The sequence below is a fragment of the Neodiprion lecontei genome, chromosome 5, assembly GCF_021901455.1.
Source record: "Neodiprion lecontei isolate iyNeoLeco1 chromosome 5, iyNeoLeco1.1, whole genome shotgun sequence".
NCBI lineage: Eukaryota > Metazoa > Arthropoda > Insecta > Hymenoptera > Diprionidae > Neodiprion > Neodiprion lecontei.
Window position 1 is genome coordinate 22,822,792 of NC_060264.1, and position 26,999 is coordinate 22,849,790.

The window sequence follows — 26,999 nt, forward strand, 5'->3', positions numbered from 1 at the left end:
CCGCTAGCACAAGACAATCCATTTTTTCCACCCGCTAACTTTTTTCCAGCCGATTGGGAGGTAAAAATTTGCAGTAATTCAAAGACTCATCATTTTTTTGATTCACTGGTTTGATCCTTTTCGTCCTGCCTAGTGTGCGAGGGCTCCAAGAGAGGAAAGCAGACGGCGCGAGATCCGCGCAGAATCTCCTCGTTGTCGCGCATGCGCGTAGGCGCCACTCGCACGCGAGTTTCAGTTTGATCAGTCGCCGGGTTTCGGGTTCGGGGTGCTGTCCTGTAGCCGTCGAGGATTAGTGCGTCCCGAACTACAGCCGGTGCCGTCGAGTCTCGCGTCCGTCTCGAGAACGAGCAACACACAGCCTTGCTCGCTCGCTCACCGTGCTCCGCATCGAGATAAATACTCCAGCATCCTGAGCGTGACAATCAAGAACTACGTCGACGGGTCGAATTGCGAGGAAACCAGCGAAAGGACGACGTATGCGAATTTGAGATTCAGATTCGCAACCAAGGGTTGCGAGATTTCAGGGGCGGCGAGCGGACGGGGAGAGGAGCGCTCGTTTTCACGTTGATCGTGGGTACAGTGTGTGTTTTGTTTTCCTCTCATTTTCGACAACGCGCTGCAGTGTGTGTGCAGTGCCGATTGTCTTCCCTTCTCTGACTGCCGATTCCGAGCTCAACGCCGCTACTGTGATCATATCGATATCCACACAACGGAGGTGCCCTGGGTAATCAGAGAAATATGAGTTCTCTCACGTTCCCATTATGCACCTTGCTCGCCCTCGGCATTGCCGCGACCGCGGCCGCCGGTCTGAAGTGCGACGCCGTTAGGACTTACTTCGAAGCTCAGGGATTTCCACCGAGCGACATACCCAAAGAGCCGATCTCCTGTGAGTATATCATTCATTATAGATTAGGCATTGTTGGCTTCCTAAATTTCTGCTTATCTACGCTCCGACTGAGCGAGTAAGTTAACTCCAAGTTCTATACTTTCTACAACCCCTGCGGAAAAAATAGCAAAACGTATCCAAAAATTTCGAAGATTTTTTTCAACTTGTCGAAAACTCTGTGGGAATTTTCACGGATGAATAGTGTTTTTTCTAACACTGTTAGTTTAGTAGCAGATTTGAGATCTTAGTTTCCATGGTCGCCCCGTCATCAACCCTTTAGTTAAACGCATCCCTGATGTCTCGACGAATATAACTTCACCTCAAATAGAGGTGAGAAAAAAATTTGAGGAATTTCATGCAATGTAACACGATACTAAAAATGTAATTTTATTTATTAACAATTCCGTAAAATCGGACCCTTTGTCGAGGAAATCGCTTTTTCTGCAATTGTACTGCTGCAAATTCGCACCTGCGTTCAACCAAAGGATTAAGTTGAAAACCTGATGATCCGAAAAGTTCGTGGCGTCCATGAATGAAATCCAGATTCCAGCCGGGACTCCGTAACCGGCGCCTCCCTCGTATCTGATCGTCGCGATAGACGTAGATAGAGCGAAGAAAAAAATAATACTAAACTCCGCCCCGCTGCCACCGAGTCTCGGACTCTCGAATGATCGTCGTACCGAAGCGCGTCGACGAGCGAACCACCCAGAGAATCGATTCTGGCAAGATGCCTCAATCATTCCGTTTTTGCATGTATACAAACCAGACAAGACTGGCGCCGAAAGAGTCGTCGAGAAAAAAACTCAACGTGGAACAACCCTTCGAGCTGCGCGTCTGTAATCGACGTTTTGAAATGTCTACCGAGCTTTGAATGGGCAAAAAGAAGCCGCTGCGGCGCGAAGGTGTAGCGAGTTAATCGCTCTTCTTATCGCGATCCGAACACAACTTTGTGCGTGCGTTGCAGTCGTCACGGAGAAGAGTCAGATATTATGTCGAGGAAGTTGCGACGACTCCTCTGCAGCTTTGGCTAGGCTCTAACATATAAAGCTAGACCAGGCGCAAGCAAGTGATGCCCATGTATATATTAGTATATATATGTGTGTTGTGTGTGTTATATACACTAAACAAAAGACGGGCCGGTCGCGTAGCAGCCTCAGTTTCTCATTTCTCCGAAAGACACAGACACGAACCTCAATCGCGGAGGAGCAGCGGGGGGTGGCGGCGCATGGACGGAACTTTCTTTCCTCCTTTTTGTCCTGCAGTGCTTCTTACCGTTCGTTTCTCTTCCTTGCACACCGATCGAGCCAAGGAGCGAAGAACGAACCAAGGCCAGAAATAGCCGGACGCACTTGCAGCCTCCACGTTTTCGTATCGTTGCACTGTATGCAAGTTCGTTCGTTCGATCCTTGCGCCCACGGATTTCGGCTTATCCAATATTCTCATTTTACCGCGGGAGCAAAAAAGTTGCGTCTCGTCGTCTGTCGGAAAAGATACGAGAGGCAACGAACTGAGAATGATTTGAAGAGATGATAATGCGTATGGCGTGGATCAGTTCATAGCTGAGGTCAGAATCAGCAAGAAATGAACCGACATTACATAAAATAACAGAAAACAGAAGAAGAAAATACAAATACTGTCATTATTAAACAACCGCAATCTACGAAATAATAGTTATTACCGCACGTAACATACGAGTATTATATTGGCCTATTTCATAATTCGAAAATGAAAGCTTGCATAACAGAATTATTTAAAATACCGTTGGGTCGTCAGTTTCTCTTTTTCTTGCCTTTTTCACTTGGGATATATTCGAAAATCAATCTTATATTTTGTGGATTGTATTACATGCTTGTGCCATTACTATTGTCGTTATAACATCTGCAAGGTGCGTGCGAGTATTTATACAGTATGTACGAGAGAGAGTGCAGAGATGTGTGAAGAGGCTCTCTACGCGCTACTTCGACGTTTGTATGCTTTTTTACGCACACTGTGACAACGTATATGCGCATTATCTCGCGGATTCTGTTACTGTACACGTATGTAATATAGCACTAATATGTACACGACGCGCTTAAGTCGAGTGCGAAAACTCACAATCAGCGGTATTCGAAACTGCAAAGAGAGATGAAGTTTAGTGCAGCGAAAAAAGAACCGAATGATGATACTTGGAGGCAAAAATGGACGAAAGAATAGCTGAAACGAACATAATTGTTGGGTATCACGCTTTCCTCGAAATCCGTCTGGGAACTGGCGAAATGTTGATATCAATATGCTTTTTTTGTATGCATGGAATAAAAGTACACATGACGTATACGTAGAGTCAGTTGATCGTCTGATAAGAATTATATATGGCGAAGGGATGATCGTACCGGGATAAATACGAGTGTATAAAACATTCACGTTCGTATCGGAGAACCAAAGAGGAATTCATAAATTGAAACGAGTTAATTGCATTGTGCGCGTGTGTGTACGTCTGTTTTTTCCTCCCCTTGCCAGGAGCCTCCGTGTCATTGTCGTCCCGAGGAAAATAATTACGACGACGACGGTGAGCTGAAAAAGAAAGAAAATAGGAAAAAGTCCGTACAAAAAGAGAGTCCAATTGCTCTGATAATAGCAAAGAAAAGTAAAGTTATATACGACGGTCGGTCGAAGCAAACTGATGACGAAGAAAAAGATAACGGATGGACTAGACTGAGCTGAGAAAAAAAAGGAAAGCCAGAAACTTGAAAACCGTGTCAAGTTTTATATTATTTAATCTGAGCTTTGTAGTCTCCCTCTTTCGTTCCTCAGTCCACTTTCCCTCCAGATACGTATATCCTTGGAACGGAAACATAACGTCATCATGCATGCGACCGGCGCGCCGCGGCGGTCAGATGAGACGGACCCAAGGGGTGATCGATCACTGACGGTATCGGTCGTAATGTATACGTACCTAAATATGTGTGCGTACACGTTATAATACGGATAGGTATAGACAGATTATACGCATTAAGAGATCCGATGTGTCGACGACGTCGCACGGCGGGCGCCACCTTCTCCCTATCTGTCCCTCCTGCTTCTCCTCCTCCTCCCTCCCTCCTGCCCTCCTCACTCATCCTCTTTCCTCACTGGCTCACTTTCGAACGTACATTGTATACATGTGTCATTAGACGTATCGCCGTTATTATTATCCAGTCTATTCTTAGCACTGTATTATACCTGTATAATATATTATATTACATGTATTAAACATCGTATAATCACAATAATATTGTATAGTATGCAATCGTTTCGTTATTGTATGCTATATGGATGTCGATCTGTTATGGGCACAATTAAACACACGTGCGAGGGATCGTGAAACACAATATCGATATTCTAGTTTCTCTAGCGCATAGAATGTAAAATGAAGTGTCGTGTATTTACTTACTTAAACAATAACGATTGTTTCGTGAACTACTGCATACATGTAATGTATGTGTGTATATCTTCCTATTTTTTGTATGCATACATAGATATACAGACTGACGCGACGCAGCACATATCAGCTGCCATTCTTCTTCTGCAGTAACAGTAGCAACAGGACCGAAATAGCGCCAAAGGGCTGCATATCAATCAGAACGAGAAAGGAAGAGAGAGAGAGTGACATGGAAATGTCTTCTCCTGGGTTGCTGTTCGTGCTGTGATACTGATGCTGCTGCTACATCCCGATAGCGTTTGTGAAGGATTTAGTTTCAATGTTTATAAATCGTCACCTTATGCGGGGAAAGAATTTTGAAAATTTTGATTCTTCTTTAAGTTAAGAACCGACGAACTCAAATTAGCAATATGTTAGTAAAAATGACCAAAAAATCATCGATTCTCCATTGAGTCGATTATTTTTTCTCGTTTAATCAAGTATAATCAATTATTTTTCCTGATAATCGATTTCTGTTTTTTTACTCCCATGAATGACGCAATACAATATCAATTAACGTGATTAGAGTATCAATTATCATAATTGTCTTACTTACCAAGTACCTATTTGGTATAATAAGTGAAGGATAAATGAATATTTTCACCTGAAATTGAAAAATATTTTCAATCAAACTATAAATCATCAACAAATTTTTCCGCTATTAACCCTTTCAGGGGCAGAAGCAACTATAGTAGCATCCTTTTTTTCTCCTTTTTTTGTCAAAAGTATTTAAATTGTACGTATATACTTAAAAACAAAGAACAAAAAGCGGGCCACTATAGTGGCTTCTACATATAACTCAATGGTTTAAGACTATATACTGCAATTTACGAAATCTTGGTTTCACATGTACCGTTTCAAGAAAAAAAAAAAAAAAAATACGAAGTAATCGATTAGTCGATTAATTTTTATCGATTTAATCGAGTCGTGTTCGAATAAAGTTTTGAACTTAATTAGGCAATGCATCGATTATTTTTAGCTTAGGGGCCATCGCTACATGGCAGTATCATTTTCATCAGGTCATTATGATCTGCGCACGTTGCCGAGAGATCATACGATGAATAGAATATACAAAGAGAAAGAAGGAAAAAGGAAAACGATGAAGAGATCTACCGTTGCATGGCATAAGCATAAACAAGAGGCAACGTAACAACAAACTTATCGCGTCCCTCTCTGGATGTTCTTTACTAGCACACATCCATATCTACGCACAACCTTAAATACCTAGATCCCACGTAGCCTAAGTAAAGGCGGCGTACATGTAATGTATGTAACGTACATAGACATCATTCCTACACATGCATACATGTTGCATTCATCTTGCGTCTATTTAGCCCTCAATCCCCTCAGCTTTCTGCTCCTAGTAGGCCTTATATTCTAACCTTGCCAGACGGCAGCCGGCTACCCAGTCAGTCCCCTTCTGTTTCTGTTTCTGTTTCATGTCATCCGCACGCGAGTCGTTTATTAAACAGGGAGGGAGAGAGGGAGAGAAGGTGAGAGAGACTGAAAGAGAAAAAGAGGAAGATAGGGCCTGAGACATTTGACCTGGAAGTAATTTAAAGCACGAAATTTGAATAGAGATTTTTGTCTTATTTATGTCACTTTGGTCAAGTAATACACGTGTTTTTTCTTTGCTTTTTTTAAGAGGGCGGGGGTCGAAATTTAATACCTTTTCTCTCCGTCCCCTTTCTTATCGGAGATAGAAAAAGACAGAAAATGAAATAGCCGCAGAGGAAGGGTGGAAACAGAAAGAAGTCTTGATGACAAAGAAAGTGAAAGAAAAAACTGATGAAGAAAAAGGTGAAACAAAAAATCGGAGAAATAGGAGAAGAAGTAGAAAGATAAAAATAATGTGTTGGCTAGGTTAGGAATCAGAGAAACGAAAACGACTGTCGTAACGATGCGACGCGAAGCGCGCGTGCGAGTGAGGGATGTTAATGACTTTTTAATGGCCGTTTTAAAACTTCCCCCCACCACCGCCTTTTTATGTATAACAAGCATATGTGTAGGTGTATGCATATGTGTAAGTACAGATTCTGTCAAGATTCTGCAAACATTTACGCACTATAATCGTGTACGATTACATACTCCTTCTGCAGTTAACGAATGAAAAGAGAGACGGAAAATGAAAAAGATAAAAAATATATCAAATATTGTCTATGCATAAATCATCGAGAAATGTATTAATGGATGATTACCCGATAATTCATTACAATTTTCAACGAGGAGGCAAAAGTCGATCAATGAAAGAATGTCAGGATGTGATTATTTATATACGCCAGAAAATCAGGGAGGGCGTGCAATGTATATATGTGTGAAAAGAAAACGATAGAAAAACGAAAGAAAGACCGAAAAGCGTCTGTGACAGACCACGTGCACTTCCTGTATATCGACGCTTCCTGCCTCTACGCGCGCACGATGCAGCGTGCCGCTAGCACCCCTATGCTTGAATGTACATTATACGTACATACCTCGGATTGCAGGAGGGAATACCGACTCTGGTGTATTATGTACACCCATGTATCCAGTAAGAAATGCGTATGGACACAGCACAGTATTTCCATACTGCAGAATTGTATACGTACATGGAGTATATTATACCGTGCACGTACTCATTTATCGTACATGTGTACATTCGTCTTGTATAACGTTATAGGTATGTGTGTACTGTATATACGTTACATACATGTATATTGTCATGACCACCGTCACAATACCATGGGAACCGAAACCGTTAAAAGGTCCCGCTGCCTCCCCCCTGAAATTCAGCACGATGCAGTGTTATCCCAGCATACAAGGGTACTATATACTTGGTACTATTATTTTTATACATATAATGCGACGACGAAAAGTTTGAAAAAGAAATGTACCACGGAAATTTGATACGGAATGTTTGAACGATTTTTCAGTCCTTATTGTTGTATCAAACCGACACTTATAAGATGAAACAACTGTAAGGTGATATGTGAAAAAGTGATTTGGGCACCTATTATATCCCAGCTCAAATATTTAAAGCGTTAGTTGGCGTGTGTATAATATAATTTAAATAGTATATTTCTAGAATTTGATGTATGAAATATTTTTAGACGGATATAATAACGCTATATGCAAACGTTATTATGTATACGTGGTGTTACAACCTGTTAGTGGGTTTACAAAAGAAGGACGTGCCGCGCTGCGTTGTTGAGAAGCTTAAAAGTTCTCCTCTACTTCCATCTCACAATCAGCTCCGCTCCTCCGTGTAGGTTGCACACAGTGCGCGACCGGGCGCAAAAATTCTCCTCTGTTGAAAGACGCTTTTGTACTATAGATGTAACAGTCGAGGTTATACGAGGTTCCACAAAGTGATAAAAAAAAAAATTTTCTCACATTTTTCCTAGATCTAAGGAAATTACTTATGACCGAATTCCCATCTTTCGTCCGTTCCTTTCGCTCTCACTTCTCCGTTCATCTTTTCCATCGCCGCAGAAAAAGTGTCGGTCCTATGCGTTTGGGTCGTGTACGTAGAGATCAGCATAACGAGCACATACACCTTCCATACTTGCGGTGCCGTGATCCTAGTAGCAGCGGCAAGCATCCCGAACGTTCGACAGACAGACGGAGAAACAGACAGACCACAGACACCGGCACCTACTCAATACTCTCAACCCTCAATGCCGGCTGCTGTTAGTGCTGCAACCAGCCAGGCAGGCAGGAAGGGCGCATACCTGAGAGCTGAGTAGTTCTCGTTCAAGGAGGATGAGGAGGCCTTACGGTGGTAACAGAGCAGCGGCGGCGGCACCGAGAAAAAGAGGATGAGGAGGCTGCTGCCTCACGCATTCCTTTGCGCCTCTCTTTCATTCCTACCTGTATAAGGCACATACCTGTATGCCTATGTTTAAGCTTCGGGTATGTATAACCACCTTATACCTGTTATGTGAACTGTGCCGACGCTGTATGTACCTATTCATCCTCGTCGTAAAGAGGAGCAGGATTTGCGCGAATTAAGTGGCGGGAGATCGGGGGAAAGAAGAAGATCGCCATCGAAGCTGATTCACTTTGCAAAGTATCCAACTCACGTCGCGCCAACACTGTAACTTACTCGAAATTGAGTCAATCTGTACCTGTATCAAATCCCTACAAAGCATGACGAAATTGTCAACTTACGATGTCTAATATCGACTCCTATTCATAAATTCGAAATTAGTTCAAATCTGAGGGGTTCAACTTGTGGGTTCAAACGATTCCACTTTATCCGTATAGTAAATTAGTATCTGGAGTTCGGATTACTCCAAATTCAGCCGATATCTTTGTGGGGCAGGTAGTCTTGGATTCTAGGTCTAGGTTTCAGCGATGAACGACCACAGGGACAGACAACGACCGCACGCGTTCTTTCTTTTCTCTCTTTTTTTCTCCCCTTCTTTCTTTTCTTCTTTTCTTTGCCTGCACGCAACGCCGCGACAAATATTTTCACGGTTCGTTATACCTCTGGTATTATAACCTATACCCATTATGGATGACGCGGTGCCATCATGCAGGGTGAACAGAGGGTTTTTCCCTCTTTCTTTCTTCCTTTCTCACTTTCTTTCTACACGGATGTACGCGCCGCCACATAAACGAGGCTGATGATTCATGTACAGAGACAGTATTCGCGTCTCCGTGCTGCACAAATGAAGAGAATGTGTCTCTTGGTACGTACAACGTTGTATCGTTTTAAACGGCATGGACGTTTAATTCAGTTTAACCCGATCTCTCTTTTATAGCGGTCTGTGATACCAATTATGTAGTTTACGAGTAAGTATCGTTCGGCAAAGGTATGAGAATTCTTTCAATTGGTGGAACCTGAACTCCGAATGTCTTAATCAAGTGATCCAATCCTATCCTGACCACATGACTTCGGGAATCCATTACTTCGGAACTAAATGCAAATTGCATCGCATGACCTTAAGTTTATTCAAATCACTGCACGCGTGACTATCAAGTGCAAATTCACACGAAGATGTCACGTGATATTTCAGGCGACTTAATTAACGTGGCACCAAGTTATTTCAGCCAAATTTGAACGTGATTAACGTACTCTTTTCGTCACAGTTCTCATGACAAGGCCGTGATTGATTGAAGAAACCAAAAACTTAATACAGAATGTTCGTTCAATACAAATTATTGTATCATATCTATATAGGCGTCGTTGTTGAATTGCCAAAACATGACGTATTTGACGTATAAGGTATAACAATATCATGCGTAGGTATGATATGGAACTGAGCCAGAGTGATTTGATAAAGTCACCATCATTCTACACACGTACTTCTCTCTACATATATATTCATTTTTCTTATCTTACGTCGTCTCTACATTCACGTAATATGCAGTAAAAGTTATCCACGAAAATAAGCATAAAAATAAGTTATTGGGTACTTGTAAAATGAGTAAGACCTGAGCACACACGGATACCACCGCATATAGTAGCCACCGTACAATGTCATTACGCATTTTTCGTTACGTGCAGCACTCGATCCCATGCTGTTGGTGCCAAACTACCCTGTGTATCCCAGTGATTTTGCGATGGCGGGTAAATATTAATAGATGGGTGTTATTTAGTACTCCTTATCAGAATGTTTAGTCTCCGACGTATAAGTCACACGACATACTGTATGTACGTTATATCTTGAACAACAATAAGCACGTCTTGTACCATTGGACATGGGGTACTTTTAGTGTTTCATCACGGAGAAGTATTGTAATATGTCTCACACAACATGATCGAGGATGGTGATTTGCTAGCGACATAACGCGACGTGTATCGCCATACTGGCACGGCCACACTGCATGCGCCATCATTTTTAATCCAACACCCAAACTTGTTGCCGTACACAGCTACTGTGATCGCTCTCAGTATCACTGTTTATTATTCAACCGAGTAGGCTTACCAGTTATATTTCAGATACTGGTGAACGGGTGTTGAACACTCCTCGAGGATTGTGCATGAGGATGCCGATGATAACAACCGAATCAGGTTAGATCAGACTGGTGTAGGTTACGGTACATTTCGAAACCCAAAGACGATTGTGGAGCCAACAAATCGTGCACCGTGAAATCGTAGCACCCAAACTATACATAATAGTATACTCGTGAAAATTCCCGTTAGGATATAGATAAGGTTAAATGTAGCTGAAAAATTCTTGAATTTTCCCATGTCCAGTAAATGGATCACCGTATTTGGAAAGAAGACACTTTTCAAAATGCGTTCGTAATGCATTCGTCATGTGCATTGCCGACTGCCGTCTTACCTGGTGCCATACCTATGGCTGCATTTCACCTTTAACCGTCTTTTGTTTAACATTTTTACGACCGTCGAGGCGGGATCTGGGAGGGGCAGGAGGGGGGGGGGGGGGGGGTCGGTAGAACTTCATGTTTTACAACTTGCTGCTGCTGCTGATACTACTTTACAAGTATATCGTTCCCCAGTTTGCACGCAGTTAGCTTACTCTTTAGTTTATTACATCTGTAATACGGCGTATCGGGTGGATTTTTATGATCGAAACTCAAGGCACGCATGCCACTTCTGTAAATAAGTGCTGTACGAACTCTGCTGATCAAGTACCCACATTGCAAGACACGCTTATACTGCAGCAAATTCATCTCGCCAAGTGGTCTACAACACCAATTGAGCTGAGAAATATTACCAATGAACGAACACTGGTCAATTCTCTCTCTGCACTTGGCGCCAGTTTTTATCGAGCCTCGTGACCATATTAGGGCGTTCCAATTCTCTGATCAATTGCTGTTGATGCCAACTGAGAAGGATTATCTTATTTTTCCATAATCTTCAAATACAATGTCGCGTATCGTTTTAGAAATTTTTAAACGGTTTCTCTGGAAGAGCGATATTTCTTTCCTCCCACAACGACACATGCATCTTATGGTAAGCCGTTAACCAGGTATTATCGACTGCTTCTGCATTCACAATGCATGCACCACTATTCACGGTGCTCTTTGTGCTGCTGCGGCTGCTACACATGTTTCCTTTTTTTTTATTCTTATCTTTCTCTCACCGCGTAAACGCATTTGTGAAAGGAGCTTGCTGCGGTACTGTACGTTAAATAACGCCTTCCTCCCTTCTCTACGTCTTCTTTTCACAGCGACATCAACTGTGCGGCTTCTACAACTGTGGTTTGCACGTGATTTTTAGTAGAAGAATGAATCTTTAGACTATCTAAGAAACATTAGATCGCCAAATTTCGTAGTATACGGTCCATAACGATATTTTCTTCTACTCTTACCTGCAATCCCAGTGCACAGATGTTGGGGATTCTTTCTTTGATTTACGGTTCCTCCTTTTCCTTTCTCCTTCGTTCTATTTGTCTTTTTTTTTGTGTCTCTAGTTTTATTTTAATTGTATTAGTTACAAAAACACTCATTATCATTTCATTGTCTTTATTCACCTGTATTTACTTTTTTAACTGCTGTGTCAAACCTTTGTTCAACTACACTTTAAAAATAATTCATATCTATCTATCCATCTATACATCTATATATGTACCTATTTATCCATCTTTGCTTCCCATGCCCACACCCGGCATGATATTAAATGCCGCCCGGTTACACGATGTACCAATTTCTTTATGACATGCAGCTTTTATAGGTACATACATATATAATACACTGTATTATCAGACTTGCACGTATGCGCATATCTACGCAGGTTTATGGTCGCCTACTTCCGCCTCATCATCGTGATCCTCATCTCAATCTTAATCCTCCTCGTTCCCTCCTTCACACTGCATTCTCCTTGATTGTTCCTTTTGGTATAACACAGTGTCGGCATGCCGTCGCTCGGTGTGTCTACCCTCCACTGATATCTTCACACACAGTGTCGCTTTACTTCAGACGAAAAGAAAGTGCGCAGTGCAGTGCAGCATCACCGGTACGAGTCTTTTGCCGCGCTGCACAGCACGATTCAAATATTTAACCACCGAGATGAGGAGCCAAGACCGCGTTTGTTTGCACTCTTTATACTCTGAGCCTTATGCCCCGTACGCATGACGATCGTATTTTTATGTCACCCGAGAAACCAGACGTACATACATACCTAAGGTTGTACCCATGTCCATAAAGTAAAGTTGAAAGGTGTAGCTGAGAGAGAGAGAGAGAGAGAAAGAGAGAGAAAGAGAGAAGTAATCAGGCATTACACGCTAAGGTGCCGCGGGTTATAAGTGAGACCATTGGAAGCTCGCGGAAGACCGGAAAGACCCGTAGGATCATCCTTGGAATGTCGGTGCAACGTGTAGCAGGCATGGCAGCGAGTCGAGCTCCTGCTGGTGCCGGTCCTTCGTGCTCGGACCTGTCTGTTCCTGTCCGTTCTCGTTTTCGAAGAGCGTTCGTTGTTCCCTCGCGATACACACGAACAACGGTAGATGCTCTTCTTCTCGGTTTCTCCCCGCCGTCGTTGGCTGCCCCTTGAGAGAAAATCGAAAAGAGATTTCCCCATCCTCCTACCTTGGCCCTCCGATGCTTTGCGCGACGATGAATCAGCACCTTGCATCCCCCTTCCCCCTTCGTCTCATTTTATTCTTCCTTGGGGTTCGATTTGGTTAGTTTAGGTTGGTCTCAGTTGCAGGTTGGTGCGCCTCTCGCCCCGTTCTGATATACTATATCGTTATTTAATGTCACACCGGTCAACCCGTCACTCAAAGACGTTACCAATCCTCTCTACTCTACCATTTACTTCAGAAAAGAGAACTATTTCTGGGAGAAAAATTGTTAAGAAAGAGAACTGATATGCAGGAAAATGAAGTCCTTGTCTTTCTTTGTCGGTAATGTTATTATCGATCTTTAATTCGTTGTCAAAAAAGATATTTTAATATTTATAGAAATCGCGCATCCCGGAGTCCCGAATCACTTTTTTCCTGGGAGCGCCAAGCTCTTCGACACCTAGTGGAGACCCGTGATATCGAAATCAATCATGTCGGAAAACGAATGTTTCTGGCCACGAGTTAAAATCAGCTAAAATTTCGTAGAGCAAAAGTTCAATTAACAGAAGTTGATTGTTCCAGAGAAATAAGATATACGAGCATATACACGGGGTGTAAAAATAATCGGGACTCAAGAAACGTGTCAATTTCAAACAGTAAAATTTGAACATACGACTTGAAAATTTAACATTTACACAAATTATTCCCAACGGTGTATACCTACGACGATCTCTAGTGTATAGTACATAGGTATAATATACATGGTTTAAGGAAGGAGAGAGAGGAGAGGTCTCTACCTATACTGCCCTTCGCTGCTCGCGGTGGAAAAGAGTTGGTGCTGTAGAGAGAGAGAGAGAGAGAGAGAGAGAGAGAGAGAGAAAGAGAGAGAGCAACGAAGAGAGAGTGAGAGAGAGGCTGCGCTTCGGGCATGGGAGCGGAATGTGGCCAATGCATAAACTCTCGGTTCTCGCGTGTGTTTGTCTGCGTCTGTATATGTATAACGCATACATTGTGTATGCAGATGCGTACGTGTGTGTATTTATTTAATCACGCAAACGCGTGTGCCTGCGAGTGAGTATCTGTGTACGGGCTACACTACCGGACATAACTTCATGACGACTCCCAGCCTCTTTCTCTTTCCGTCTCTCCTTCGGAGATTAGAGTCCTTTTACCAATGCACATATAGCCGATGTTATAGATACCTACCTGTGCAGCTAGCAGCGGTATAATGGGTATCACACTGCATTTGTTGCACCGCTGCATTGATTATAAGTATATATGCATTCGGTGAGGAATTTCATGCTGACTCGGCTGCTGCAGGTGCTTTTAACCCTAACCATATCAGATTTTATCCGATTGCACTTCCAACGCACTCGTATTTTTTTTATCAGATTTTTTTCTCCTATGTTCCGTTAATTTTTTTTTATCGTTTGTTTTTTCTTTTTTTTTTTGTCCTTGGACTCGTTTATAAAACTTTGAGCAACAATAATGATTTTCAGCTTGTTTTGGGGTTTTTCCATTTCTTTAATCGTTCTTATCTTTGTATTTCTGACCTATGACATTAGCCCAGGGAGATAAGTTGTGAATATAACATAATCAGCAATAAACGAGCGAAATGAACAATTAAATACGATTATGTAAAAGAAACGTTGAAAAACAATATTAACTTTATAATACCTATAATGACGTAGTAAAATGCAAAATTATATAAAGAGAAAACAACCCGACGATAATAATTTTAAAACTGTACGCGAATTAAATTTTATTCCTAATCTTTCTTTAAATTTCATATTTATAACGCGGGGTATAAATATAATGCGTAATGACTTGCACAGTGCCTGCGACCGCCGCACACCATCATCATTTTTGCATTGTACAATATGCGTTTTGTATTATATACGGGCGCGTGAGAACTGCATCACGTGTTTTGTACGTCGAACTCTCTTTCTCTTTCTCTTTCTCTCCCTTTTTCTCGTTATAAGCGAGAGTGCAGCAGGGGGCTTTGGTTATACCATATCCCCAATTCTCTTTGACTGCACAAAAATTACGAAACGGAAAAAAAAACAACAAACACGAAACAACGAAAGTAAGAATTATACTCGGAATTATCTGAGTTATACACATAGTTATGTACATTTGAGTAAGTCCCAGCAACAATACCCTTAGCAACAAAAAATATTTTAATAAAACTCCTTACTTCCGAATAAATGACTTCTTCGTAAAAATAAAAAAATCAACACAAAAAATACAGTATTATGGGTGAAATGAAAAATTTGGAGTTGGTTTTACTTGGCGGGCCTTTTTAGGAAATGATTGGATGTATGTAATTACATACGCGTGTAAAACGTGAGATTCGTGCTCGAATGTCGATACTTTGTTCAATACGTCGAAGTAGTTACTTTTATACTCGATATTCTCTTTCTGTACCATAAGAAGAATACCATTTTATTTTCCAAAATTTAGCTAACAGAATTCACTTTTATGTTTGCGTATGTGTTTCTTAAATATGTGCATATGCTTGCATACATGGGTTGAACTAATGGGCTGTAATACGGCAAATTAATTGCCCTGTTATACAGGTAGTCCACATGCAATTGTAAAAAGGCTCTCTATAGGTAGAGCTAGTCAAGGCAAGATGCATACTTGAGGCGATAATGATAAATTTTTATTTATTCCTCGTGGTATTTATCTGAAATGCCCGGCCGAGTGCAACTAACTCCGAATTTTTTATTACGTCCCGAAATCTATAATTCTTGTATTACTTTCTTATTTTTACGCAAGAGGTTGTGTACTTAGCAGTAAGGATTTTGATTTGAATATTTTTTTTAAGTAAGGGTATTGTGGCTGGTACTTGTTTGAATGTACATTGTCATTTTTGTGATTTTCTAATTGCAAAGTAAATTTTTGTTCCTGGTTTTCATTGTAATGTTTCATAACGCAAGGTTTTGGCACCAGAGATTTTCTTCAGCATTAACCCTTAGATGGCACACCGGGGTACGACATGACCCCAACAAATTTCGTTCCAATTTTAGCCATTTTAAGTTTTAAAAATGATATATTTCGCGCATTCTACTCCTCATTTGAGGCAAAAATGTATAACGACTTTTTAATAAGATACATCGCTTCAACTCTCAAAATAAATTCCTTTTTCTGAGCAATCACTATCAAACGATTTTTATACTTGAATTAATATATCTTGAGTATATTCAGTGAAAATTTCAGATTTTCCAATTGGAAAATTTTACCAGAATTTTTTAACGATACCTGTTTTACTAAATTTTTCTAATTACCATAACAAACGAAATTTTTCTCAGTACATCGACCGAACATAGCGATATCGACACCATCTCTCATTTCTGTCTCCGTAAACTTCTCACTGATGTATGTAGATCGGTGTGACTTCTGCATGTAACGGTGCCTCTCTATGTTATCTTTATAGTCATACAAATTCCCAGAGAATAAGTCTTTTTATAAAGTGAATTCCTAACGACTGCATGGTCCGTCATTTGCCATAATTTAACGCGCACGCGCCACAATCCGAGCGCGGTTGTTTGTTAGGACGACCAACCGTCATAAATTTAGACGACAGTTCACCGCGACGTATGTAACCTCAAAAATTTGGAAAGTTTTTGGTGTTGAGCACAACTGCCAGTGACAACAGTAAAAAAATGTTGAGGTTATATTTACGACAGTTGGTCGTCCTGGTAAGGAGCCGCTTTCGGATTGTAGCGCGTGCGCATCAAATTTCAGCAGACGTCGGAGCATGCGGTCGTTAGAAATTCACTCTGTACGACTACGCTGTGAAGACCAAGACGAAAATCTGGTCTGAAAGTTGGGGACAAAAAATTTTTATCGAACTGACGATTCCGACAATTCCGCAGTTATTGTGAAAAGGGAGAAATATGCGATGGTATTTTCACCGGATAGGTTAAAACCTTCTTCTCTTCGTGGTAAAGAGACTGCGTCGGCTAGCACGTACGTTCTTATTATTTTTTTTCAATTTACTTGGCGCGAGATTCTACCGAGTCTCTTGATGTATCGATAATATGTAAAACCGTGATACATCCTGCAGATACGAAAGGAGGTGGATAAGATGGAGGAATCGAGAACCGATAAAGTTTCACTCGTCGTTCGTTCGAGTCTGGATGTCTAGACATCAGGGCATGTGTACATATTTGTTGTGTATTTATACATGTACATTATATGTATATTTACATGGTATACAGCGTAGGTACAGCAGCAATCGGCTCGCTGCTGTTCCTGCGGTTGATGCTTTATCGGGAAATATCTTTCCGCGCTGTTCACTTTCGACGTTATGTGCCTGTCGGTGTATGTACAATTTATATACCTATACATTGTTGTAGATATATAAACAGAGAACGAAACGGTAGCTGCTGCAGGCCGATAGTTTATTATAGCAGCCTTACATCTATTTTACTCTGTCTCACATTCTCAATTCCCGGTTATTTTTTTTTTTTTTGTTTCTTCGAACGAAATTCATGACGTGATAAGTTTTCATTCTAACCACTACTTTTTGTGTGTTCTGAAATTCAAATGTTAATCTGTTACATTAGGATAAAAAAAAAAGGAAGAGAGAGAGAGAAAAAATTGAAACGAAAGGCGTGAACAACTTTTATCTTATTTACGTAAAACGTCGAGATAAATTTATTACAAGTTACAACCAGCGCGGCAGCGCAGCGAGGAAAATTTGTGCAGTTGCTGCTAGTCCTGCTGCCGATGCTAAGTTCATTCGATGCATGTTCTCTTGTTTACGCTTCGTCCTGTCTCTGAGGTGTATTTTACTCTTTAGAATCGTTTAGACACGCCGCGCATTACACGGGCACGTGCATACACATCCAGATATGCACTAGTAGCTAACATTATGCGTATGGTGTGCGGTGAGAAGAAGCGGAAGACGATTAAGACAGGAGAATACGACGAGCAAGAAGAAGAAACACTCGGTATTAGTTAACCAACAGCGGCAAAAACCTAGGTATTTGATTATTTTCAAAACGAAGATGAAGTATATTGCCGTAGAAAAAATATACAGAAGTACCAGGGAGAAGGATGGAAAAAAAGAGACGGAGAGGGAGCGAGAGAGAGAAGCTGACGGAAAGAATTAATGATAAGCACTGCGTGTACGACATGTCGTAGTTACATATGTAAAAGAAGCTGTAGCAAACCTGCGGGGTTTGGATCTCTCTAACTACGAACTTCCTGTTAAACACTCCCCACAGTGTTGTGTGTGAATGCTTTCTCTCTTTCTTCACCTCTCTGCATCGTCATGTAAACCGGATTTTTCAATCTCACTTTGAGTCCACCTTCAAATTCTACGCTTCTCCTGCAGCGAGAATTAATATTTAACACGTGTTTACGATATTATAATTTACCTGAACCCGTTACCCGTGAAATAACGAAACGATTCCGTTGAAAAATGTTTGTCGTAAGTCTTATAGTTTTTGAAATACAGACCGCGCAACTTCCACTAATCAGAAATCAATCTTACGTCTTGATACCGAATCCCACTCGGTCGCGGATTCGAATCGTTTTAATTTTAAATCCACGAGTCCCTCAAAATTTTCGCCAAAACAAAATCGTTTTGATTTTTTCCAAGGAATACAGAAATTGGTTCAAGAGTAGCATCAACGATGGATCAATTTATCGCTCTCCTTTCTTCGATCGAAATTCGAGTCCAAAAAATGCATTCGGCTGAACAAATCATGGCATTCAAAATTTAGTATCTAAACTCTTTGTAAGTTAAGGGGTATTTTGTAGCTGAACGGCAGTTGCCAGGAGGAAAAGAGAAGAGAAAAAAAACAGAGAAGAGCCCGCGGGACGACGGGGGTGCGGGAAACTCGAGTGGGCATTCAATTCGGGATTATTCTTTTTGACGGTGGCGGTGGTGCTCTTCAAAGCCACTCGAGTAAGATTGTATCTTACATACTCGATCGACTTCAATTTCTGGGTCAAGTCTAGGTATGTATGTATGTACAATGTACATTGTACATACATCTACGACAAACGCAAATCCCACGCATTCCATTCCGAAATGCCTTCCCGATTCATCATCCTCTTCATCTTCTTATTTTCTACAGCCCGGTTGCAACGGTTAAACGAAATCCGATAGATAAAAAAATCATTCGTCGCGCCCTTAATTCGGTCCCATACAACCGAACCTCGAGGAGGAGAGAGAAGTTGGGAAGAACACAATCATTGACCTAGAACGTAACCCTAACGGTTGCGAAGTCAGGGAACTTCGTCGACATTGCAACATTCGGTACTTAGGTGCAGCCTATTCTTAACTTGTATCGAAGAACGCGCGGTTGCGAGCCGAGTAAATCAATCCTCGCTGCGTTTTCTTTCCAGATCTTCATCCTCACGAACACCGCCATCGTCATTATCATCATGACGCTGTAAAAGGATGGAATGAGCGATGGTTGGACCCTGTATGATATTGATTCGTTGACGACTGCATTCCTGCATAAATAATCACCGAGTCCGACTCCCTCTTCCCTCCTACCACCCACCGCAATTATCATAAGACTTTTAATTATTTCGTTGCCTGTCCAACCGGCTAATCAACATATACCTACAAACACACACTTTTCGAGGGTGGTTACTCTCGCGCTCTTCACGCTCTTCACGATCCTCACACAGAGAGCAAATCATGGTGTACGTGGCACTAGATTAGGCAGGTATATGCCGCCCCGAGGAATGCCATACCGCTCGCTAGCTTCGCACTCGCCACTGATATTATAATAACATACCTCTGTATGCACGCATGTATAGAATTACGATATCTATGAGTGTAGAAAATTGATGGTGCTTCTAACCTTCGTTTAGAATAGTGGGAGGAGAAAGATCACAAAAAAAAAAATATGACAAATGGGATAAGAAGAATCGAAATTAATCCTGCGATATACCGAATAGTAAATATAACATCGAACCGAGTGGATTACAAACGAATACAATCACAGCTTAGTGTTTCGCGTCTTTGTTCACCTGTTACTGTTATTTTATAAAATACCCTCGTTATTTTACGTGTTATTTTCTGTATTATAATAATACTCTGGATCACGCTTCGTCTCACCTTTTTCAAATTGCTTTTTCTTTCTGCGCTCATCATTTCATTCATATGCTTCCTTTTCTGCTGACTTCACCTTCATGTTCTTTGTCTCGTAACTTCATTTGCTGCTTCTTCTTCTTCTTCTTCTTCTTCTTCTTCTTCATTAAAATCTTCAGACACACCTGGACAGGTTGAGAAACACTTTAAGGAAGGTACATATTGTATATAGATATACATATCGCGTATAGATTCGGTCGGGTGGCGGCGGTGGGTCAACTCGATCTCCCACGCGCTGCTGCCTGCAGACTCTCTCTCTCCCCTCTTCTCTTTCCATTTTTCTCTTTTTCGCCGTGTATATTCCCTCTCTCTTGTTCGGCCCGGTATGCCTTTAAAGATGCCGCCATCGAAGCCCGGTGTGCACTCTCTACGGCTGCTACCCGAGATAAGACGACCGCCGCACGGCTCCTTCTTCTCCTTCTTCTTCTTCTCCATCTTCTTATTCTTCTTCTTCTTCTTCGGGTCCAACGGCTTATGAATGTATAAGTGTAGGTATCGACTGATGAAGAGAACAGCTGATCGTCAGGGTCGGGTACGGCTTGAAGAATTCTATTACAGGATATTCAGAGGATAATCTGTGGTGGACCCAAGAGTAATCTGATGACGCTTAACCTGGCCGCTTTCCAGGGCAGAATTAGGGCCAGAGGCCCCGAATAGCTGTTAACTGCCGTTGCGAAGTTTGTTCAAAGATGAAGCGGGTTGTGCGCGATATCAAAACCCTTTGAATGCTGTTTCCCCGTCTCCGATAGACGGTTAGAAATGTTATCAAATAGCTGCCACGTATATTATACACTTGATGTAGCGTACGAAAATAATTGAGAAAGAAATCAATTACCGAATTGACCCCTGGCTTGTGTACGCTATATGGGGCATTCCATGTCTGCTCGACCTGGGTCTGACGATGACTTCCCTGATTTGGATCGCAGATTTTATGTGATTGTTTTGAATTTCGAAGATACGTGGGTTTTTTTTTGAAATTTTTTGAATCGATTTGAAATATTTACAAGTTTTAAAAAACGAACTTATTGATCAACACATCTTAAAAATCTGAAGAAATTCTCAAAACTCTTGTGTTACATATGGAAGTGTTTGAGCAACTGCCCGTAGCAAACTAACTCGTCATTCTATTTTTTCTGTATTTCTTTAGAAATAAGCTTTCAGAAAAAATAAGAAGGGAACGTCGTCCCACTTCGGTTCAATGTTAAAAAATTTTGATGTTTGACACATGACTTGTCAAAATTATTTGAAATCTTTGAATTGTACAGATTAATATGTTCGTCTCGAAAAAATTGTAGGTCATACAAGTCGATTCGGAAAATTCGAAGAATAATGAATGCCTTCGAGATTCAAAACGATCGTATAAAAAATTTCGAGTCAGACCCAGGTTGAGTTGACATGGAATGTCCCATATGTAATATGTCCCTTCACCCGTAGAAAGTTGTCATCTAGGCGGCAGTGAGTTACCAAATTTCGGATAAGATCCGAACAGGGCTGCCTGGTTTATCGAGTGGAACACAATTATCATTCACTTAAATGAATGTTCCACGCGTTTTTTACCCTCTCTTATCTCGTTTTTTTTTTCCTTCTCTTATCCATACATGTACGTCGATTCTTTTTCTTCGAAGATTATCGTACCTTACGCATGTGTTATTTCATCATCTTTAATATTACTGTAATTATTCGATGATTAACCGCAAAACATGCTTCTTTCTTGTTATTCTTGTTCCTGCTACCTACCAAGTGTGTCGCGGATTATCAAAAATTCGGTGAACCAACAGTGGTACACGTACACATGCAAATGGGCTCGGAGATGAGAATTTTCATTACACATCACAGACACACACACACACGTACGCGTGCGCACGCATAAATTTACTTCAAGTTATAGTTCTTGCGCAAACTTTTTCCATATTATACAAATACACATCGAAGTACGGGATGTGGTGTCGCGGTATTTGGAAATTCATGTATGTATACGTGTATACTATATAGCTCTCTTTCGTTGGGTTACGATTAGCTTTGCTTGTACTGCGGCTACATCGGCTCGAGCGTGTTCGAAGTGTCGAAACACAGCTTAATGATAATTTCCCCCTTTGCGCCAGACTCGTAAAGGAATCATGGACAACGTTCGAATCGTTCGAATGTCGAAAAACATCTTTGAGTTATTAAATTAAATAAACCATGTTGATTTCGCTCCACCTTTAATCAGTTGGCTCACCTTGATCTTCTTCAGATGGAATTCTTTGGTTTTCTGGTTTTTTATTAATATTGCTAAGCGCAGATGCGCACCAATTTTTTTTCCCCTCTAATATTTTGGCCGCATTTTGACGCATAAAAAATATTTTACCGCAACTTATGGCAAAGCGAGACACAATGACGAGACGGAGGTGGTGCAGGTACGCAATGTGAGTTATAAAACTGGTTTGGGCGATTTGAGAACGAACGAAGCACAGAGCATGCGGGGCATATTATTTGACCCAAGTTTAGTAGCTGCCAGGCTTCGGTCAGAGTCGGCAACATCACGACCATCCCGCGCATGCGTCTCAACAAGCTACCTTCACACCGGAAGAGTACCCATCATTTTTATTTTTTTTTCTTTCGTAACCCTGTAATTTTTGAAATTTTTGTACTAAAGCAGAGAAAAAAATTGATCGACAAGTCAACTGTGTATGAAAAAAATTTGTCGTTCGCGTATCGTGTTCGAAGAATTTAATTGCCTGTAAAAAACTGTCACGATATTTGAACGAACGTAAGGTCGTGAGTCTTGCAGTTTTCAAATTACAGTCCCTGCAATTTTCACCTATCGTGAATCGCGAGTTGCCTCCGCAGCGTTATAACGGTCAAAGCGCTGGATCCGATTGGTTGGAGCTTCGAGTAGATCTAGTTTGAAAACTACGAGTCCCGCGAAATTATCGATTGAACAAAATTGTCGCGTTTTCTTGCAAGGAATCCGATCATCGTTTCGTGACATAGATACACAGTTCGGAGAAATTTTTTTCTTTCACGGTGTGAGTTGGCTGTCGAAAGAATTTACGGCTGTAGGGTTTGTCAGCTAACGCCAAGCGTGGGTAAAGTAACACTTATTATAGTGTTGTGTCGCTAGGCGGCGAGATGAGTAACACTTCCCTCCTCTTTCCGCTTTCCTTGAGCTCCAAACTCTGCGTATGAAATCTAATTGATGCCCGTAACGAAGTTGAATGAAGGAATTAACCGAGGGGAATATTCATGTGACAATCTACTGTATATACCGAATACACAATGTGGAAGGTTTGTTGGGGTCCCATAATCATGTTTGTTCTTAGGGATGTGAAATCTGAATTTCTTTGATTCGAAAATCTGAGTGTTTGCTCGACAGGCTTTGCCCACCATTCATTCATTCATTTCTTCTCCTTCCGTCGTCATAACTATTCTCCTAAAGCGATTTCCGTACCTGGATCTGCCGATTGAATGGATACATTCAAGAATGCCCACCCGCATAGTTTGCGCAGGATGAGGATCAGGCTGAGGATCATCACCCGGGTATCCGCCATTCAGCATTTATAACGGGTCAACACTGCTGGAATATATAGCTAACTAACATACCGACATAATCTTACCTCAAGGAAGGATCGGCTGCAAGCTCAGCTCTCTGCAACAGCGTGTAATTGACGGTCAAAGGTAACATTACGCCACGCAATTAACCGGGGTTAAAAGTTAATTGCGGCTGAGCAGCACCAGTTTCCGTATTATATGCATTACAATATACACATACACTATAGGATAGATCGTCGGATACTTAACGCAGACGCAGATACCCTCGGTACAGGAAGACTCCTCCACTTCTTCGTGCAGTCTATCTATAATTAATTCACCACGTTTAGCTCTGCAGATGATACGGCGGTCTTCCTCTTCCTCTTCCTCTTCTTGCCCCTCAGTCGCAGCACCTTACGGACACATTTCCTTATGTGTTCGAACCCTCCGCGACGAACATTTGCTGTCCCATAACGGTTCAGCATCGAATGAAAGGTTCCGCGAGTCCTCGAAGGGATATCAGTATCTGGGAGATATGAGAATCACTTACGGCTAGCATAACGTACGAGTTTTTTAATCGGGGAATGAGAAAAAGGCATGAATTCAAAATTTAAGTAATGAATTGCCGTGCCCTGCGTCGTTGTTTAAAAACAGATGGTTATAATTAATCGAGAGAAAGACGACTGGGTCTCTCCGCATTCCTAAATACATAACTTGGGATCGTTTCCGAACCTACATACCTACATACCTGCATAACTCCTGCATACAACCGGTGTGGGTATAATGTGCATAGCTGTGGTATATATTTCTTTGTCAAAAAGAATTCCTCTCCGCACCCATCACCTGCACCGCTAGCACCAGTGCAGCAGCACCTTTTTGACTGCCCAGACGGGTGCCGACATGCGTATTTTACGCATACATACACCTAATACGGCGCCATCTTCGACCACGGCAGCGGCAGCTGCATTCGTTATATATGCGCGTGTAACCCTGCGTGGTGCTGATGCTGATGCTGATCCTGATTCTCCACCTCCTTTTCCTTATTCCTGTGCTTGAAAAAACACTTCCAAATCATTTGGGTCTTGAACTCTGCGTCACCTGAGTGTGAAATTGCCGAAGATCCATGAGGACCGATGCCTCTTGCAACTTGCCGTCTTTAAATTTTAAAGTAATTTTTTTTCCAACCAATTGTACATGACGTTTCTCTGGTCCTTCGTATTTGTTTATAAGTATTTGAATTCTGGTCGGCACACTAGGGTGTCAAATAGCTTCTTCCTCTTCCTCGTCTGCGCCTTATTCTTAACTCTTTTGTCCTCTTTTCATTCTTATTCTTATTCCTCCTCTTTTATGCCTCCTGCTATTCACCCTCCAGCATCCGTATGCAGGACCACCACCGTCACCCGATCGTTTCTCAAAGAAGGCGTCAAATAGGTCCATTTGTATTCAACACATAGGTACACGTCGTTCATACAGCAGTGGCCGTCATCGTCTCCGTCGACAGCGAAAACGACTGGAATAGTCTACAAAATGTACCATAAACGTATACATCTATCGCCATTGTTGTCCCCGGAAGTGACAGTTTACTCTGGCATCCGGTGTTTTCTACATATAACAGTTCTACGTCACCAGCGTCGTGACGTTGGCGGTATGACTGTTATGATATACAGGACTTCGTCTCTTATCACGCTATGATGTCATCATATGATGCGGTACTGTATGATTGCGGTATACCAAAATAATGTCGAGTGTCAAGTGCCAAGTAGCGAAGTAATCCTGAGTAGCATACAAACCAAACTATGGTATAATATGATGATGTACCTTCTCTCACTTTTCGCATTGCGGTTGACGATTCATCGCGCAGTGCGGTAACGAGATGTTATCAAGGCCAACAACCGGTGACCGACCATTCAAGAGACAATAGGAGCAACTATGACGTTTCTAATTACAATACATATAATTCGTCTCCTTATTTCAGCCAAGCATTTTCGGAATGACGAACGAGTCGCAGATTGTGAGGTGTAACTATAATATCACGATTCAAAGAAGATCATTTGACATCCCGACGCGGTCTGAGTCAAATTTGTGCTATTGCTCCAGCTGATGTGAACGTGTATGCTGAAGTTCGGAGAAGCGGTGCAAGGGCATTTGTAGAGTCTACAGTGTCTTATTGACCACCTGTTACACCCTCGAACGGAGCTTCGTTGTTATCCGGTACGGGGTACCAATTGCAATAGTTACTCCTTCTTGATCCTGATGAGGCCGATTGTACCGCATGGTGATGAAACGATGAAACTAAACTTGGACTTTGTTTGGGTTTGACTTACTCTTAGTTTGAAATGCCTGACCTAGACTCGGTAACATGAGTAGTAACAACGCCGCTGATTATGGTTATGATAATTGTAGCAGTGGCGAGAATAAGAAATCGTCAGTCTAAAGATCGTTAATCGAACATAAAATACTAGAGTTATTATTCACTATGCATATACCGGTGGCAATGGCGATCTCAGGAGACAGATAGAAAGATGGTTCAACGTTCGTTGGTGACAATGACACGTACCTAGCTGTGAGTGCGGTATACCTATCCTACGTACTAAAAACGTTCTATCGGTTGTCTAGAACAGCCTACTGCAGGGGTGTCTCCTAGCAACCCTCGAGTTACTCTGTGTGTGTACGTGAGTAATGGTGTGCATGTATTATTTATTAAACTGACGAGTACGCATCGCTCCGGTATTTGAGAAGGAGGATCCCTGGTGGCTTGAAACATTGAGAACCAGAATCAGTTGGAAGCGACACCTTATACTAAAACTCTTCACGATTGCTATACTCGTAAGTTCACTTGAGAACAATCGGACAGACTCGTTTCCAGAGGTCCCAACTTCCAGTGGTCCGAAAATTCGAACATAACTTCGAAGAGAATGGTTCGGTCTAGTGTTTGTTTGAGTGCTGAGATTAATCTCCGCCACACGTCGGCTTCCGATATAGAAAAAGTGAAGAGAGCTACTTCACTCATTCATTCGTTCGTTCATTCAGACGTTCTTCGAACCGCTGGAACGGGAAGGACGCGGTCTCTCTTATCGCGACTTCGTGTCGCCGAAGCGAGTGCAGTGGGGCTTCTATGAGCCGTTGCCTCCCTCGTGCCCGTGCCTACTCAAATTTGCTGTATCTTGGAAGAGGGCCGGAGGCGCGATACCCGCCCGAACTCGAATCCCCCGCACCCATACCATCGCCTCGTGAATATTGATTTTCCTGGAAGACCGACACATCACACTTTACGTGTGAGTGTAGATACTGGTATAGTGGAAAGACGAGTCATACATCGGGTTGTCCTATGTGGTACGTGCCAGACTGTATCGCGGTGGACACGCTTGCTAGAGGTCATGAATCCGTGCGGTGAGCACACCATGAACGCTCTGTACTGATACGTTAGCTATACGCCGGGAGAATAACAGAGAGATTGATAGAAAGGAAAAGAGAGATAGTGGAGGACGAAGAACGAGAGATGCGTGTGTATATTGGTGGGTATGAATTACAATGGGGAATAACACGGCCTGATTAACGAACGAAATGTACCGAAAACTCACTATCTCTTTC

General features: G+C 41.9%; 1 protein-coding gene across 1 annotated transcript in view; it reads left to right on the forward strand.

Annotated features, from left to right (window-relative positions):
• The first annotated feature begins 228 nt into the window (after nucleotides 1-228).
• Nucleotides 229-26,999, forward strand: part of LOC107221821 (glypican-4) — a 39,231-nt gene continuing 12,460 nt past the window's right edge. Inside the window, exon 1 of the mRNA XM_015660955.2 lies at nucleotides 229-886. Within this exon, the coding sequence (XP_015516441.2) occupies nucleotides 739-886 (148 nt within the window). The 5' untranslated portion in view covers nucleotides 229-738. The remainder of the gene's footprint in view (nucleotides 887-26,999) is intronic.